Source organism: Ictidomys tridecemlineatus, chromosome 11, assembly GCF_052094955.1.
Source record: "Ictidomys tridecemlineatus isolate mIctTri1 chromosome 11, mIctTri1.hap1, whole genome shotgun sequence".
NCBI classification, from domain to species: Eukaryota; Metazoa; Chordata; class Mammalia; order Rodentia; family Sciuridae; genus Ictidomys; species Ictidomys tridecemlineatus.
Window position 1 is genome coordinate 102921522 of NC_135487.1, and position 16620 is coordinate 102938141.

The 16620-nt window shown below is 46.6% G+C and overlaps 1 protein-coding gene and 1 long non-coding RNA gene across 2 annotated transcripts; both read left to right on the forward strand.

The window, feature by feature from the left end:
- Positions 1-92: 92 nt before the first annotated feature.
- Positions 93-5899, forward strand: LOC101959378 (glutathione S-transferase Mu 2). The gene is made up of 9 exons (XM_005338097.5): positions 93-242; positions 331-409; positions 701-776; positions 1220-1284; positions 1620-1701; positions 1799-1899; positions 2806-2901; positions 2981-3091; positions 5422-5899. The coding sequence occupies exons 2-9, from the start codon at positions 374-376 to the stop codon at positions 5509-5511; spliced, it is 657 nt and encodes a 218-aa protein (XP_005338154.2). The 5' UTR covers positions 93-242; positions 331-373; the 3' UTR covers positions 5512-5899.
- Positions 5900-8846: 2947 nt separating this feature from the next.
- LOC144368232 (uncharacterized) lies at positions 8847-11949 on the forward strand. Its single transcript, XR_013428007.1, has 2 exons — positions 8847-9390; positions 9996-11949. It is a non-coding gene; the product is annotated as an uncharacterized LOC144368232 (long non-coding RNA).
- Positions 11950-16620: the final 4671 nt, after the last annotated feature.

The window sequence follows — 16620 nt, forward strand, 5'->3', positions numbered from 1 at the left end:
ACTGCACTTGTGACTATTGTGAGTGCACCGTGAGTGCACTGACTGGTCTGTCTCCAAGCACACTGCCACTCCCTGTGCACCCAGCAGAGGGGGTAGAAGAGAGCCGCTGGTGGGGATGGGCAGCAGGCCAGCAGAACACTGCTTTTGATTTCTGCGCGTCCAGACCGGTCCCCGGACCTTTGTAGCTGGGGTGGTGTTAGATCCTAGTTGTCCCTCCGCTGGGCCACAGTTTACTCTCAGGGGTCTGTGATTGGAGGATTCAGGAGGTGGGGTAGGGCCGGACCAACAGAAACACTGATCATAACAAGTCCCCACTTTTCTGCTCGCCAGAGGCTCTCAGAACTGAAGGCCATCCTGCTCAGTACACAGCACCATGCCTATGATACTGGGTTATTGGGACGTCCGTGGGGTAAGCAAAGGTCCTTTGGCAGGTGGGATGGGGATGAGGGACTAGGCTGTGCAGATCAGCTTGGGGTGGTGGGTTCTAGAACATGAATCCTCTTTAGGATTTTCTGGAGTCCCCGGCCTGTCCCTGACAGGAGGCCTGTGCCAGACTCTGTGTGTGTGTGTGCGTGTGTGTGTGTGTGTGTCTCCCCACTGGCATGAGTGCTGGTGATAGGTGGAGGGTGGTAGGGAGAGGGCTCACCTGCAGTTAATGAGTTCTTCTGTCTCTAACCTCTGCCATGGCCCTCTCTCCCAGCTTACTAACCCCATCCGCCTGCTCCTGCAATACACAGACACAAGCTATGAGGAGAAGAGATACACCATGGGGGACGGTAATGGCACCCTCCTGTTCAGACCCCTGCCCAGCTCCTCCTGCTGATTGGTGCAATGAGACCATGCCTGGCCACTTTGTGCTCAGGCCTACAGCCCTCCTCCTGCTGGACCTAGGGCTTGATGCTTCCTGAATTTGAGGATACATCTTGGTCTGAAAAGGCATGATGTTGGCAGCAGAGTCCCAGATCCCTCTCCAAGAGCAACTGGGTTGGATTCCCCTTAAGACTTGCCTGAACCTTTCCTAAGCCTTAGTCGTTTAGGATCCAACAGTAATTATGAGCATTGTCCTCTCTATACCCACCCAAATCTAGGAATGTGAGGCTGAGTGACTCAGATTTCACATTCACCTTCTCAGGGTTCTTATCCCTGATCCCTTGGGAGGATGCTGGGGAAGGGGGGTTGGACTCAGGGGAGGTTTGCTTTCACATCATCTTCTCCACAGCTCCCGACTACGACAGAAGCCAGTGGCTGGATGAGAAATTCAAGCTGGGCCTGGACTTTCCCAATGTAGGTTCGGAGGACGGGGTGGTTGGGGAAAGTGAAGCCATCTTTGTCTCATCTCCTTGGTCCAGGGTAGAGTTTCTAGGGCCAGAGCTTCTCCTCAACTGACCTCATTGCTGTGTGTGTTACTCTTTGCCCCAACATCACCTCTGATGGATGGGTGTCTACACTGTCTTTGAGTGATGGTCTGTGTCCCAGATCATGCACTTATTCCACAGTGTGTTTGTGTAGTGATTACCATGGGCCAGACACACTAATGCCAGGTCTCACATGTGCCCTAAATCAGGGAAGGGGGACTGGGATTAGGTGGCTCACCTGACCATCCCTGGTTGTCCATCCAGCTGCCCTACTTGATCGACGGGCCTCACAGGATCACCCAGAGCAACGCCATCCTGCGCTATCTTGCCCGAAAGCACAACCTGTGTGAGTGGGGCTGGCTGCAGGGTGTGGGGGAGGTGGCCGTGTCCCTGACTTGGCTGGGTGGGAGGCTGAAGGTGTGTCCCTCTTGTGTGGGCCATAGGTGGGGAGACAGAAGAGGAGATGATTCGTGTGGACATTTTGGAGAACCAGGCTATGGACACTCGTGTACAACTTGCCGTGATCTGCTACAGCCCTGACTTTGTGAGTCACAGTTCTGGAGCAGACAGGATTTAGGGGATTTAAACCTGTGCTTTCACATCTCTATTGGTCCAGTTCAACATTTGGATTCCTTAGTGGTACTCCTTCTCCAAGCTTTCTTATCTTGCCAACAGACTGACTCTCATAACCTATGAAATCTTGTCATAGAAACACTGGTGGATCAATTCTTACCCCTCTTGGGGTACAGTCCAGACTCCAATAGGACATCCAGTTTCTATACAGTAGAGTGAGGCATTCAGATTCTCTCCACCTTGACCTCTGCTGTGGCCACTGTCTCCCACAGCTTCACACTACCTCCCTGCTCCTGGAATACAGAGATTGAAAACTCAAGAAGTAATAGACAGGGGAATGTAATGCACTCTTCTCTTCAGACATGTTTCCCCCGTGTGTTGTCCTTGACACCAGCAGGTGTCAGAACCTTTCCCAATAAGCAGCTCAGAGTCATCCATCGAACTTTCCTTGCAACATCATACACTCCTAACATTATGCATGTTACTCAGATATGCATTTCATCCTTTAACCTCCTGTTGGGTAGAACTTTGTTATATCTTCAGAGCTCTTTTAATACTTTGCTTCTTCAAGTCCATAGCCTGCCATATACTCCTGAGTCTGACTCACGGGATATGTACTAGACCCACGAGTGGTGACAGTTTCAGGGACCATGTTGTGTTCCTGTCTGACTTTGCATCACTCTGAGAGATCGGAATGCTACCAGATAGAAGTCTAAGCAGTGGTGTTGCAGGGAATGAAAACCTCACCCTGACACAGGCTCAGGTGCATGGCAGGTGCTCAGCCCTGGCAGGTGGGGCCATGCACACCACTGCTGATGCCAGCCCCTCAGGCAGGGAGCTCCTGTCTGAGGCTGGTGACAGCTGATTTCTGTTTCAGGAGAAAAAGAAGCCTGAGTTCTTGGAGACCCTGCCTGAGAAGATGAAGCTCTACTCACAGTTCCTGGGGAAGCGGCCCTGGTTTGCAGGGGACAAGGTAAAAGGGAAGGAGTCTGGAGGTGTCACTCTTTCCAGGGTAGAGATTTTCATGCCCACTCATCCTGAGCTTTCTGCAGATCACCTACGTGGATTTCATCACTTATGATGTCCTGGACCAGCACCTTCTATTTGAACCCAAGTGCCTGGAGGCATTCCCAAACCTGAAGGACTTCATGTCCCGCTTTGAGGTGATGCTCTGTTCTTCCTCACCCTTCAATGCCTCTTTTCCTTCCTGTTTTCCATGAGACTTTCCATATCTCAGAGGTTACAAAAGGAACAACTAGCACGTTTTGAGGCCTGGATTTTTTCCAGGACCTGTGCTCAAAAGTTACATCTACCTTGACTAATTTATTGACATAGCAACCTGCGAGGCTTTAGATAGAATTACCAGGCACACTGGACAGAGATGGAAACTGGGACTGTAGAGGGGAAGTCTTTTGCTCAAGGTCCCAGTTCCAGTGGAGGCTGTGCTGGGCTCTGTCAGCCTTGGCTCCTAAGGCCCTGGTGGGTGTCTGTCCTGCCTTCTGTCAGAAGGAGCAACCTCAGGCCCTCATGCAGCCTGGGTTTCACAGCCCAGGATGCTGTGCAGGGGGAGAGCAAGGCAGGGTGTGTGCAGCTGGAGGTGGGAGGTTGAGGTGAGTCTGGGGGACTGGCAGAGCAAGGCCCAGACAGTGTTGAGAGCTGCTCTGCAGCAGACTTGGCGCCATCAGATGCCACCTGGGGAAGCACCAGTGCTGGGTGAGTACATGTGGGGGACTTTGGGGATTTTGTCCTCAGTTGTTCCATGTGGGTATTCTATGCCCTCCTTTTCATCATTTCTTCCTCTTCATTATCCCGCATGTTCTATTTTAAATGGTGCCATCCTCTCACTTTACCTCTTATTCTCTGGGCATTCTCCTTTGTATCTAATGCTATGTCTGGAGAGTAGGACTGTAAAGATGACCCCATACTGGGACCAAGTCCTGCAGGGAATGTCAAGCACCAGACTAGGAGATGCCTCTGGTGCTAGCTGGGTGCTAGGGAATGTGGTCTGGACCTCACTCCACAGCTAATTGGGGTCACCCTGAGTCTACTTGTTTGTCATCCACAAAGCCTTTTTTTTTTTTTTTTTTTTTAGAGATTTTAAAGATTTGAGAATTTGAGGCATTAGTTCAACTGGTTTTTCATCCTGGGATCTGTGTTCCTCTCTCCTCCCACTTCAGCTGAGAATGTACTTTGCTTCCCAGCTGTTTCTCATTAGCTCTGGCTCTGTTCCTGGGAGTGGCCTTGGAGCTTGTGTAAGAGCTGGCACAACTGTAGGGTCAAACGGTGAGGGGGGTAGCAGAGGGCTACAGCCTGAGGCTTGCTGGGCCTGGCTTGTGTGCAGGCAGCCCTGACACTAGGAATCCTTCAGATGTGATCTGGGTATTTTTCCTGGTAAGGTGGGTGCACAGCACACCCGAGTATCATTCAACCTGTTTTGCTGTGGCAGGAGATGGGGTAGTTTGGGGCACAGTGAAAACAGGCTCAGGTATTAGCTGGAGAAGTTTGAGCTTTTCTGATCCAGGTGGTGAATGGTTACAGCTGGCTAGTCCTTTCTTCGTGGGTGTAGGCTAAAATAACCAAAAAAGTCTCTGCACCGTGATGAAAAGTACAAATAACCGGGACAGGACCAGAATTCATGGTTCAGCTATGCCTTTTCTTTAGCAGCCGAGTTAGGCACTAGATGGCTCACTATCTGGGTAGAAAATGGCTCTGAAGACAGGGGAGGTATGGTTTATATAGGTTACATTGGGGGATGTCTTAGTCCTTGCAGACTTTAACCACAGGTGGGCAAAATATCGCAAACACCTGGAACTTGCTCCTTTTGGGCACAGTTTTTAATTAAGCAGTGTTTTTAGAGGGCAGGATGGAAGGTTCCAGGCTCAGAGTCCAGTGCTCACCTGACCTCCAGGGGTCATTGTATTGCCACCGGGAAGATCAATGTGAAGTTTCACTGACATGTCACTGAGAAACGATTTATTTATCAGAAGGATCCAAGGTTCAGCTTCCCTCTCCCACCCTCCTCCTCCGGAGTCACACACTGTCTTGGGGGGCGGTTATCAATGGATCCTCTAGCGTTCTTCGTCCTGGATTTGCTGAGTCACTGGGTGACGTCTGGGCTCTGCCATGCTGCACAGGCTTGTTCTCAGTCCCTTTGTTCTGCTAGATCCTTCCTCCTTATCATTACCCAAATGCCAGGAGGCTCAAAGGTGAAAAAAGGAGAATGTTTGTTCGGATAGGGAGTGCCAGGGCCTCAGTGGGGGGGTTGTGGGGGAGGGAGGAGTGCAGCCAGAGCCCAAAGCCAGGCTGGGTTCAGCCCAACCCCACCCAGTAGCCCTGGGAGAATGAGGAAGTTGCTTTCCCTGTTTGCACCTCAGATCCTTGGTGGATTTTCGGTATCCACATTACAAACTCAAGTGCCTGTTCCTAGACTGGGACTGCTGGAACCCAAAGAGGCAGCAGATCTCCAATCCTGCCTTTTCTTTCCCACTCCCAGGGACTGAAGAAGATATCTACCTACATGAAGTCCAGCCAATTCCTTCGCACTCCTCTGTATTTAAAAGTGGCCCGGTGGAGCAATAAGTAGGACCCTGTCATTTGAAGAGGTGGAATCCACCAGTGCATCTGCTGGCCCTGATATTCCTGGCACCCCTAGCTTCGATCTTCTTCCTTTTCCCTTCCAGCTCCCTTTTCCTCTGCAAGCCCTAGTCAGATCCCTTTCTTCTGCCCAACTTCTCCCCCAGTAAATCCATTGTAAGCTACAGTTCCCCCTTTTCTTTAGGAAAGCCCCTCTTCCCCTTCCTCATCCCTGCCCTGAATCCAACCAGACAGTCCTCAGCTCTGCTTGGAGGAGCATGACTGACCCTGTGCACCCCTGCACTGCCCCAGACTCCAGTACTACCTGGTGAGCTGGCTCTGGTCCCCAGCATGGCAGCTGCCCAGCCCTGTCTGACCCCAATAAAGCCTGGACCACACTTTCTCTGTGTCTGTGTCATTGCCTCTTACCCTCGGGGCTCACTGTGTGGCTGTGGTCTGTTGTCCACAGCAGGAACTGGGTGCATGGGGGTGTGGGGTGGGTGCTCTGTGTGGTCAGAAAGGGTATGAGGTCACTTAAGGTTGTCACTGTCCCCTGTCCATGTCCCTGTGGTCCTCACCATGGGATTCCTATAGAAGGGTGCTCCTTCCATGCCAGGGTTCCTCATCCACGTGGTAGAGTGTAAGGCACCATAGGCCATGTGCAGCTGGGTGTCATGGTTCAGAGAGGTGCTGGGCTGATGGGAAGGGGCTAAGGAGCCCACAGGTGACCACATTCTGACCCTTCTCCTGGAAGCGTTCCTGGTCTGGACAGCCCTCCTCTGTGTTCCCAGGACGTTCTCCATGAACACACCCCACTGTGTTGTAGTGGGTGTTGTGGCTGTTGTCACCCCACTCAGTCACAAGCTCATTGAGGAGAGGGCGCAGGGGCTTGTTGGACTTTTTAATCTCTGATATGTCTGGCAGTGTCTGGTAGATGGTCAACGCTCAGGAAATTTGGAAATTGGAAAGGATTATCTCTGAGGAAGCCTTGGCCTGCCTGCGTAGCCAGTACTGGGAATTACAGCTCTGCAGGTATTATAGTACGAGCCAGTAGCTCTCTCCCATTTCAGCATTGAAGACGTTCTAGCTGTCCTTGGAACAATGTGACCTGAGATGCACAGGCCTAGTTTCCTGGGTTGTGAAGCAGCAAGCATGTGGTCAGACCATACATAATTACTAGGTAGAGCAGCATCCCACGGAACTTTAGTAACTCAGGTGACTGCAGCAGATAGAAAACCAAGAGCCAATTCAAACATGGGCAAAGGACTCGAATAGATGTTTCTCCAGAGAAGACACACAAATGCCAATAAATACGTGAAATATTGTTCAACTTTGCGAATCATTGGAGAAATGTAAGTCAAAACTACAATGATCGTCTCCCTTACACACATTAGGATGGCGACGACAGCCATAAGTTTGGTAATTTTGCAGAGTGATTGGAAAACTTTTCCCTTTTGGAGGGAAAGTAAAATGGTATAGCTACTGTAGAAATCAATACGATGGTACCTCAAAAAAAAATAAATAAACATAAAAAATAGAAGCACTCTGTAATGTACCAATTCCGTTTCTGGGTATATACTCGAAAGAAGTCAAAGCAACTTTTCAAATACATATTTCCAAATATGTATTAGTATACCCATATCTATAGTGGCATTATTTATAACAGTAAAATATGGATGCAAACCATGAGTCCACCTACCAATGAATGGATAAACAAAATATGATCTTTAAATACAAAGGGATATTATTCAGTATTGAAAGAAAATTTGACACATGATAAAATATGGATAAACCTTGAGTGCATTATGCTAATTGAAATGAAGCAGTCACAAACATTCCAAACCTTCAGGATTCCACTTCTTTGAGGGAGGCAGGATAGTCACAGTGTGGGATATGGAAAGTAAAATGGTGGTTTCCAGGGGCTAGGGAGAGAAGGGAATGGGGAGCTATTGTTTAGTGGGTAAAACTTCCATTTTCACAAGATGAAAAGAGTTTGGGAGATGGGTGGTGGTGATGGGTGCACAATGTTAGGAATGCACATAATAATTACTGAACCGTTCAAATGGGCAAAATGCTAAATTTACACTATGACTTATAAATACAATGAATGAATAATGAGACAAAGCAGACAACAACACGTGGCTGTTCTTTCCTGATCCCTGATCTAGAAGCTCAAATTAAAAGAACAAGATAAGCCAGGTGTGGTGGTGCTCATCTCTAATCCCAAGTACTCAGAAGGCTGAGGCGGGAGGATTGAAAGTTTAAGGCCAGCTTCAATAACTTAGTGAGACCCTCCTCTTAAAATAAATTTTTTAGAAAGGTTTGGGGGTGTAGATCAGTGGTAGAGTATCCCTGGGTTCAATCTCCAGTATCAGGAAAAACAAACAAAAACAAAAAGTATATTAATCTGCTTATTAGATTTGAAATTTTATTTTACATTTTAAGTCACTTGCTCAAGGTCCCAGGGCCAGTGGAGGCTGTGCTGGGCTCCCTGTTAGCCCCTGGCTTCTAAGGGCCCCTCCCTGATTTCTGTTTAAAGGAAAAGCCATACCTGATCTGGACCAGGCTTGGCTCAATCAGGTGCTCCACTGGGGACGCACCGAGACCCTGGGCCGTGAATGGGGCTGAAGGTGAATTATGTGGGCCCCTGAGGGAGGATTTTTTTTATACAGGGGTGTTCTACAGCGGGACAACCTTCACTGTTCCTCTTTTCCTCCTTCCCCTCAATACCCTCAGCTTTATATCTGTGACATGGGGTCATACACGTATTTTCACTCACATTCACTGATCTTCACTGTATAAGGTTAGCTGTCAGGCTCAGTGGGACATGCAAAGATGCCCCTATCCTAGGACTGAGTGCAGCAGGAAATAGCAGACACCTAACTACAAGGTGCCTGTGGTACACCTGGGTGCTGGGGATCACAGCCTGCAAGCTCACTCATTGTCAATCACAAGTCACCCCAAATCTACTTGTTTTGCTTTAAATATATATATATATTTAGTTGTCAATGAACCTTTATTTTATTTATTTATATGTGGTGCTGAGAATCCAACCCAGTGCCTCACACGTGCTAGGCAAGCCCTCTACCACTGAGCTACATAACCCCAGCCCAAAGTCCAATTTTTTTGTCACAAACAAACTTTTAGTAGAGATATGAGGATCTGAGGGGACAGTGATTCAGCCTGGGATCTGTTTTCCTTTCCCACTCCCTGTCTGAGGATCTGCTTTCTCAGCAAGTTCTCCTCAGCTCTGGATGTGTTCCAGGCTGAGTGGCCTTGGGGATTGTGCAAGGGCTGGCAGGACTGTGGGGGTGAGGCAGGGAGGTTGGGTAGAGGAGAGGGGAGGGCTGCAGCCTGAGGCCTCTGACCCCTCTGAAATGATCTAGGCACTCACTTTCCTGGGGGGTGGGTAGAAGACACAGGATACAACAGAAGTCCTAGGGCCTGGTCTGTAGCAGGGCTGGAGATGAGGTTAGGTTGGGGTACAGTGACACTGCTTTCACTCAGTCTGAATTTTCTGTTCTGCTTCAGGGGAATGATTAAAGGTGGCTTGGCCTTTCAAGTTTGCTCACTGCCCCTGTCCAATTTCACCCAGGATTTGCTGAGTCACTGGGTGAGACCTGGGCTCGCTTGTAAGTTGCACAGCTATTTTCTGAGCCCCTTCATCCTGCTAGAGCCATCTTCTTGTTTTAAGCCAGACATACCAGAAGCCTCCCCATGAAAAAGGAGAAGGTTTGTGCAGACAGAGAGGGACAGGGCTCCCTAACGGAGAGGACCAGGGGAAAGTGCGGCAGAGAACTCAGAACTGGAGAGACAGAGCCAGGTTCCATCCAGCCCGTCCAACTCACTGTGAGCTGTGTGGGAAGGGAAAGTGAGGACCGAGGGACAGGTAAGCAAGAAATGAAAGACGGGGACCAGGCAGAGATACACACGAGAGACAAATGAAGGCCATCTCTCTGTAGGAGAGAGAGGCAACCCAGGCCTGAGTTCTGGGCTTATGGGGGAGGCTCAGGAACCAGAGCCCGGAGGGTCCTCATGGGCAGTGAAGGGTCGGGTTGGTATGGGGGAGTGGTGAGCCTTACTCAGAAACGCCCACGGGCCAGAAAGCAAAACTTTTTCCTTAAAATGGCGGCTGTCACTTAAGATGGCCGTCCAGATGCTAAGCAAGGACCTTCGAGTGTGGGCATGAGGAAGTTCCTTAACCTCTCTGCCCGTCGGCTTCCCTGTTGATAAATGCTGAATATAGAACTTAACCTTGCAGGATTGCTGAGTGGATTTTCTAAACCTACATTGTAATTTCTAGTGGGTGTAAAACGCCTTGCATAGGGTCCATTCACGGGAAATTGAAGGGTGTCCTTTCCAGACCCCAGAAACTGTGGTGACTGTGCACTGCTCAGCACTGGAGCTCTCCTGGCAGGGCTGCTCCTGCACTGGGGCTGCTCCAGCCCAGTGGGGCAGCAGCCCTGAGCTCCTGCTTCCTCTCGCCACTCACAGGGCCTGAAGAAGACATGAAGTCCAGCCGCTTTCTCCCAACACCTGTGTTCACAGAGATGGGCACAGGTAGGGCCTCGGGGAGGGCAGGAGCAGGGTGTGAGGAGCCTGTCTCCTTCCTGCCACCCAGGTCCTGAGGAGCAGCCAGACCCCCGCACCTTCTCGTTCCTTCCCCTTCTTTTCATTCCCTTCTCACGCCCGAGGCCTATCAGCCCCCTTTTCTCCCACCAACCCCAGTCCCATTCAGGACTTTAAACCTTGGCTCCTCATTTTCCCCATCCTAACCTTTCAGTGTCCTGAATTAGACCAACCCAAAGTCCAGCGGCTGTGCCAGCTTTGACTGTCCCCTCCCTCTGGAGCTAGGCCCTGTGCTGCCCAGTGTTACCCACTATTGCCAGCTGCTCACCCTGGTCCCCAGGAAGGACCCTGCAGTAGCCCTGGCCTGCTGCCCATCAAACCTGAACCCCACGTGTTCTTCACTTGTCCTGTTGCCTCTGGCTCCCTGCACTCACAGCCTTTCACTGCTACTTCCAAGGGACTGACTCTGACCCGGGCACTGGTTCATGGGGATTCTGGTGGGGGTCAGAAGGAATTTTGAGACTTCCTGGTCCCATTTTTGACAGTGGCCCAGGAGACTGACTGTCTAGAAAATGGAGGAGTCCTTTCTGTCAGGAATCTCCCTTCCTCCTGAGCATCCCAGAGCCTTCCCAAGGGGAAGCAGGCCTGCGAGTGTGAGTGAGCAAGGACCAGGGTAGTGGAGTCCCCAGCTGGGACAGCCAGGACGCTTCCTGCCTTCCTGTTTGGCGGTGCCCCATCTGTATCCAGATGGACAGTTGTGTTCCAACAGCTATACACAGAGGCATGGCCAAAGTTGTGAGCCACTATAAGTTCTCACCCCCCAACCTAACAAAAGGCCAGAGCTTAATCATTTTGGTGGATTTTGGTCCCTAGTTAATCTCTCAGGATCCTGGCTCTACTTACTTTTCTAGATGACTTCAAGGTGTCCTCTCATGGCTTCCCACACAACTGGAAAGGAGACCTTCTTTCTTGGTCAATCCTTCACCTCCTTGGGCCCCGGTGAAAACTGTAAATGTCTTATCCTGGTACCGGTGTCGTTAATTTTCTCTGAATGAGAAAATTAGACCAGTAGGGTGGACCTTGAGTCTTCGGATGGACTTACTGACTCCTTCTGTAATAAGCACATCTGATGAGAAGGGCAACGACTCACTGGAGTCTCTGTGTGGATGGTCTGCTTTGATCCTTCACTCCGTCTCCTTCATCCTGAGGTCTCTAAATCTCTAAGGGATGGCACATGTTTGTAATCCCAGAACGAGGGAGGCTGAGGCAGGAGGATTGCAAGTTCAAAGCCAGCTTTTTTCAGCAATTTAGTGGGGTCCTTAGCAAGACCCTGTTTCAAAATCAAAATTAAAAAAATGGCTCAGTGTTTAATGCCCCTGGGTTTAACCCCCAGTATCATGGGGATCTACAGGCTGACATTATACTACTTGACCCTCTTTCCCAAACATTCCTAGAAGAGGCTTATTCCCTCAGATTCCTTAATCACCATTCCTTTATCTGCATCCCATCCTCCTGAAATAATTTTAATTTCACTATACAGGGAACTTATGAGGAAACTTCAAAAGAAGTTTCTAGTCACTCAGCAATTTCCATCCGTGGTACCAGAATGAGTTGTTATACTTTGTATGTAGGTGTGTTTGTCAGCTTTCCATTACTATAGCAAAATACCTGAGATAATGAACTTATGAAGACAAAAGGTTCATTTTGGCTCATGGTTTTAGAGCCACAGCAAGTTCCTACCCACTACCTTAACAAAAGGCTGAAGCTTAATTATTTTGGTGGATTTTGGATCATAGCCAATCTGCCTACCTCAATCACTAGGGTGTATCTCATTTTTTCTTGTGTTTTCCTCACCTTGAAATAAAAGAAGCTCCCCTAATTGCTGTCTTTGCCTCATTATATACTTATATATCTGCACCAGGGTAATTATTTAATCTTACAGATAAACACAAGGATCAAGAAACAAAATATGGCCCTACAATTGACCCTCAATCTCCAATAACACAAAATTTCTAATAATTATCAGGGCTTAAAACAGATTATCCAGAAAGACATGCTGGTATTGTAGGTCAAATATTCAGGCAAAGCCAAGCTAGAAGAAAACATTGCAAATCAACAAGATTGCTTATCCAAAAACTATATATTCAGAAATACATACATTAAATATGGGTTGCCGGGTGCAGTGGTGCATGCCTGTAATCCCAGTGGCTCGGAGGCTGAGGAAGGAGAATCTCAGGTTCAAAGCCAGCCTCAGCAATGGCGAGGTACTAAGCAACTCAGTGATACCCTGTCTTTAAATAAACTACAAAAAAGGGCTGGGGATATGATTCAGTGGTTGAGTGCCCCTGAGTTCAATCCCTGGTACCCATACCCCAATAAAAATAAAAAAATATGGGTCAAGCCCTGTACATGCGTGGCCCATAATTGTACATCTAAATGGCCAATAAGCACATGAAAACACGATAAAGAGCATTAGACAGCAGAGTGGTTATAAATTCCATAAGATCCTAGTATATGTCTACTACGATAGTTGATATTACTAGAACCAACAGTAGTTGGTGAATTTATGGAGTAAGTAGAACTCTCACACATTAGTCTCATACATTGGGCAACCACTTTGGAATGCTAGCAATATCAAGCAGAGCTAAACATGCAAGAGCCTATAGTCCCGGATCCCCACCCAACCAGAATGAGTACTTATGTCTTCCTAGAGTCACATGCAATGAGATTGAACAGTTTTATTTTAAACAGCCAATAACTTGCAGCCCCACAAATTCCACCAACAGAAGGGCAAAAAATGTGTTTTGTTAACATAATTCCATAATTCATATAACAATACTATAATGCAACAAAAATCATGTGCTAATGCTACCTACAACAATATGAATAAGCCTCCCAGACATGAAGTTACATGAAGTAGAAGAACAAAGACGCAAGTGCATACTGTATCATTCCATGTTCATGAAAATAACTCCACGGTGATAGTAAGTGCATGATAGAGGTGGAAAGTTCCTATTGAAGGGACCTGTCGGGTGCAGGTAATGTATACTTGATGTGATTACACAAAATTTACAAATGCCAAAATCCATGTCTTTTTTAAAAAATATTTTTTAGACATTGATGGGCCTTTATTTTGTTCATTTATTTATATGTAGTGCTGAGAATCAAACCCACTGCCTCACACATGCTAGGCAAGTGCTCTACCACTGAGCTACAGCCCCAGCTCCAAAAACCCATGTCTTTATTATCTACTTTCCCCACTTAGGATGCCAATAGCAGGGGGTACATGTTTTGGTTTCTGTTTGTTCCTTGAGGTTATAGGTATCTATATCATATCTACAAGAGCCCCCGATACTATTAGTGTGTGCTCAATGAATAATTATTAAGCAAAATATTTTCTATCTTTTCTGATAGACCTCCAAATTCTCTTGATTTTTCTTGATGTCTATGTTTTAAGTGGGTGAGATTGTCATGTATAATACATTCTCAGGCTCTGCTCCTCTTCTCATTCACATTTCACTTAAAAATCTGCACTTATTGGCAGTCCACATGTGTGCATACACCTCATAATGAATGGATCTCTGGCATTTTTCTGTAGGTATAGTTTGCATAGTTGTCTCATGCTATTGGACAAGTGGATTTTTCTGATTTTGGCCTATGTTGTATATAATACTCTGTCTTTAAAACAATTTCTTCTTCTAATTCTGGTTTTTTTACCAGGCATGATCCCCAAAGCAGACACTATGAGGAAAGGATAACATGGTTGATATTATTATAACAGATGATTTGAGTGCTCTCCAGGGAGCATAGACTTATTTAAGGTGCCATGAAGAACGCTATGGATCTGATTTTGCATCACCTGAGACACTTAGGGGCCTAATGTTTTTTTCCTACAGTACTTTTATTGGTTTAAAATAATACCATGAAGTGTGTTACCTTGACCCTTTGTTAATTATTGTTATTATTCTGGGGGGATACTGGGGATTGAATCCAGGGGCACTCGACTGCTGAGCCACATCCCCAGCCCTATTTTGTAGTTTATTTATAGACAGGGTCTCACTGAGTTGCTTAGTGCCTGGATTTTGCTGTTGCTGGCTTTGAACTTGGGATCCTCCTGCCTCAGTCTCCTGAGCCGCTGGGATTACAGGTGTGTGCCACTGCACCTGGCTTGGATGTTCTCTTCACTAAGAAATGATGGATACTTGAGGTGATGGATATGCTAAATACCCTGATTTGATTATTACATAACATTTTTATGTATCAAAACATCACATTATGCCCCATAAATATGCACAATTATTATGTGTCAATTGCAAATAAAACTTTAATAACATGTGAACTTTAAAATGTGAAAAAATAGAATAAAGCAATTTCAGGATGCAATTCTTTGTAGTTAAAGCAAGTCTTGTGTGATGAAGCTTTTATTTCAACTAATAATATATTTATATGTATCATGGATCATGTATGAATGTATTTTTTAACTTTCTATTTTGATACAGTATCAGACATTGAGAAAATTTGCAAAAAAGAGCACAAAGAACTCTTTGTACCCCAGCTGTTCACTGTGTCCCCTCTCCCTCCTCCACACCCTCCTCTCTCTGTCTGACCCTCCCCAGCATACTGGTCAGGAGCACAGGGCGCTCTTGACCACAACACCATGTTCTTTCTCTAAGATACCAGCACCTGATAGTGGACCCAGACCCATGACCCCTTACGCCCCACCGTGCTTTCTTCCCAGGGCAGGTCTCTCATGCCATAGAGGGGTGGAGTTTATGACAATTCATGTCACACCTTCTTCTTTGGAAAGCTTTGAAAATTCACGCCACAAATTCCTGAAGAACAAGTGTAATTTTGTGGTATCATTTTTCTTTACGGTGCATTATGACTCCATTCAGATCTTCATTTCTTTTAACAAATTTTAACATGCTTGAGTTTGTTCTACTTAGCTGTAAGATGAATATGTTGCTGAGAAAAAAAATGCTTCCCTAACTTGAGAAATTATTTCTGTTGCTTTTTTCTTCATCCTGTTATGAACTTATTATTTCCCTTCTAATTTTTGTCATTGGACAAATGCTTTACGAATTTAAAGGTTTTAGAGAATCAACTATTGGTTTCTTAAGGGTTATGGATGAAAGTTTCAATATTTTTCTCCTTGGCATTCTTTATTATTTTCCATAGTTTCCTAACCTTAAACATTGTTGCTAACTTTCTAAAATCCCTAAATTGCCTTATTCTTGACATCTCAGACATGTAGGGAATTTTTTTTTCCTTAATTCCAATTTGGCAGCATCTTATAAACGGTGATTTTCATTTTCTTCTTTTCAGATTTAAGAGCATGTTCTTTCTATTCTGGATGTTCTAAGTTTACCTAGATGATATTTAACAGATTTAATTTCTTAAAAAATTTGTCTGTTGATCTCTTCTTTCCTTCCTTTCCCCACTTCCTTCCTTCGATTCTTCTTTCTCTCTTCCTTCCTCCCTCTCTCTCTTTCTTTTGTCTTACTTTCCCCTCCCCCCCCCAGGATTGGGAGATTGAATCCAGGGTGCTTTTCCACTGAGTTGCATCCCCAGAGTCTCACAAAGTTGCCGAGGTCGGCCTGAATGTGTGATCTTCTGCCTCAGACTCCGGAGTCACTGGGATTACAGGCATGTGCCACTAGATCCAGTTGTTGATATTTATTTCTACTAAAAAAATTATTTTGTACTTAATTTTATGTTGGATTTCTATGAATTTTCCATGATGGTGACTGCATGTCACCCACAGACCTGGAAGGACTTTTGAAATCTAGTCCAGAAGCCACTTTGTAGGGGTTTGGCTAAATTTCATCCATATATTTTGATTATCCCAGTGTGTTCCTCTAAACATTTAGAACTGGTCCACACAGTACCATCAGAGCATGTAGATGTTCCGTGGAAAAAGCAACTTTGGGGTGGGACTTTCTGAGAGGTCAGGTAGGCACAGTCCCTTGTTTCAGACCACTTTCAAGTATCCTACTCCCCACAGCTCCCTGGTGCCTTTCAGAGACCCAAGTCACCCTTTTGGATGATCCTCCTCCTGGGCCCTGGGGCTCACTTTGGAGAACTGCTGGTCTCCTTCTTCCCCTCCTTCTATAGAGCTTCCTCCTCTGAAGGGGCCTCTGCGTTCTGGCCCCACCTTCCCAGCTGCTCAGAGTCCTTGTCCTGGGCAGCATGACCTCCTCCTGCACTTGACCTCTTTCCCTCTCCACTATGCTCACTAAGTATGTGCCATATTTCCAAAATCCTCCCAGGTAATGTGCACTGAATTTTGGTCCTTAATAGCTAAACTGCATTCACATGAACTGCCTTCTATCACGTGTGTGGTGGGATCTCCACAAATGCTTTTCCGGTGGATAGAGACCAGATAGTTGAACATCAGTGTATAACATCTGTCCTGTGTCTTTCAAAATCATTATTCTAATTCATGTTAATCATTTCGTTTACTCATTTATCATTCTGGTTAACGGTTTTTCAAGAAATCATCTCCACAGTGGGATTTAGAAATATTTTCTTTTGAAATGGAAGATGTGTA

Excerpts from the sequence above, each read along its gene's own strand:
- LOC101959378 (XM_005338097.5), top strand. The coding sequence starts at position 374 with ATGCCTATGATACTGGGTTATTGGGACGTCCGTGGG. Across the intron at positions 2,902-2,980 it reads CCTGGTTTGCAGGGGACAAG|ATCACCTACGTGGATTTCAT; the intron begins GTAAAAGGGAAG and ends AGCTTTCTGCAG. Across the intron at positions 3,092-5,421 it reads ACTTCATGTCCCGCTTTGAG|GGACTGAAGAAGATATCTAC; the intron begins GTGATGCTCTGT and ends TCCCACTCCCAG.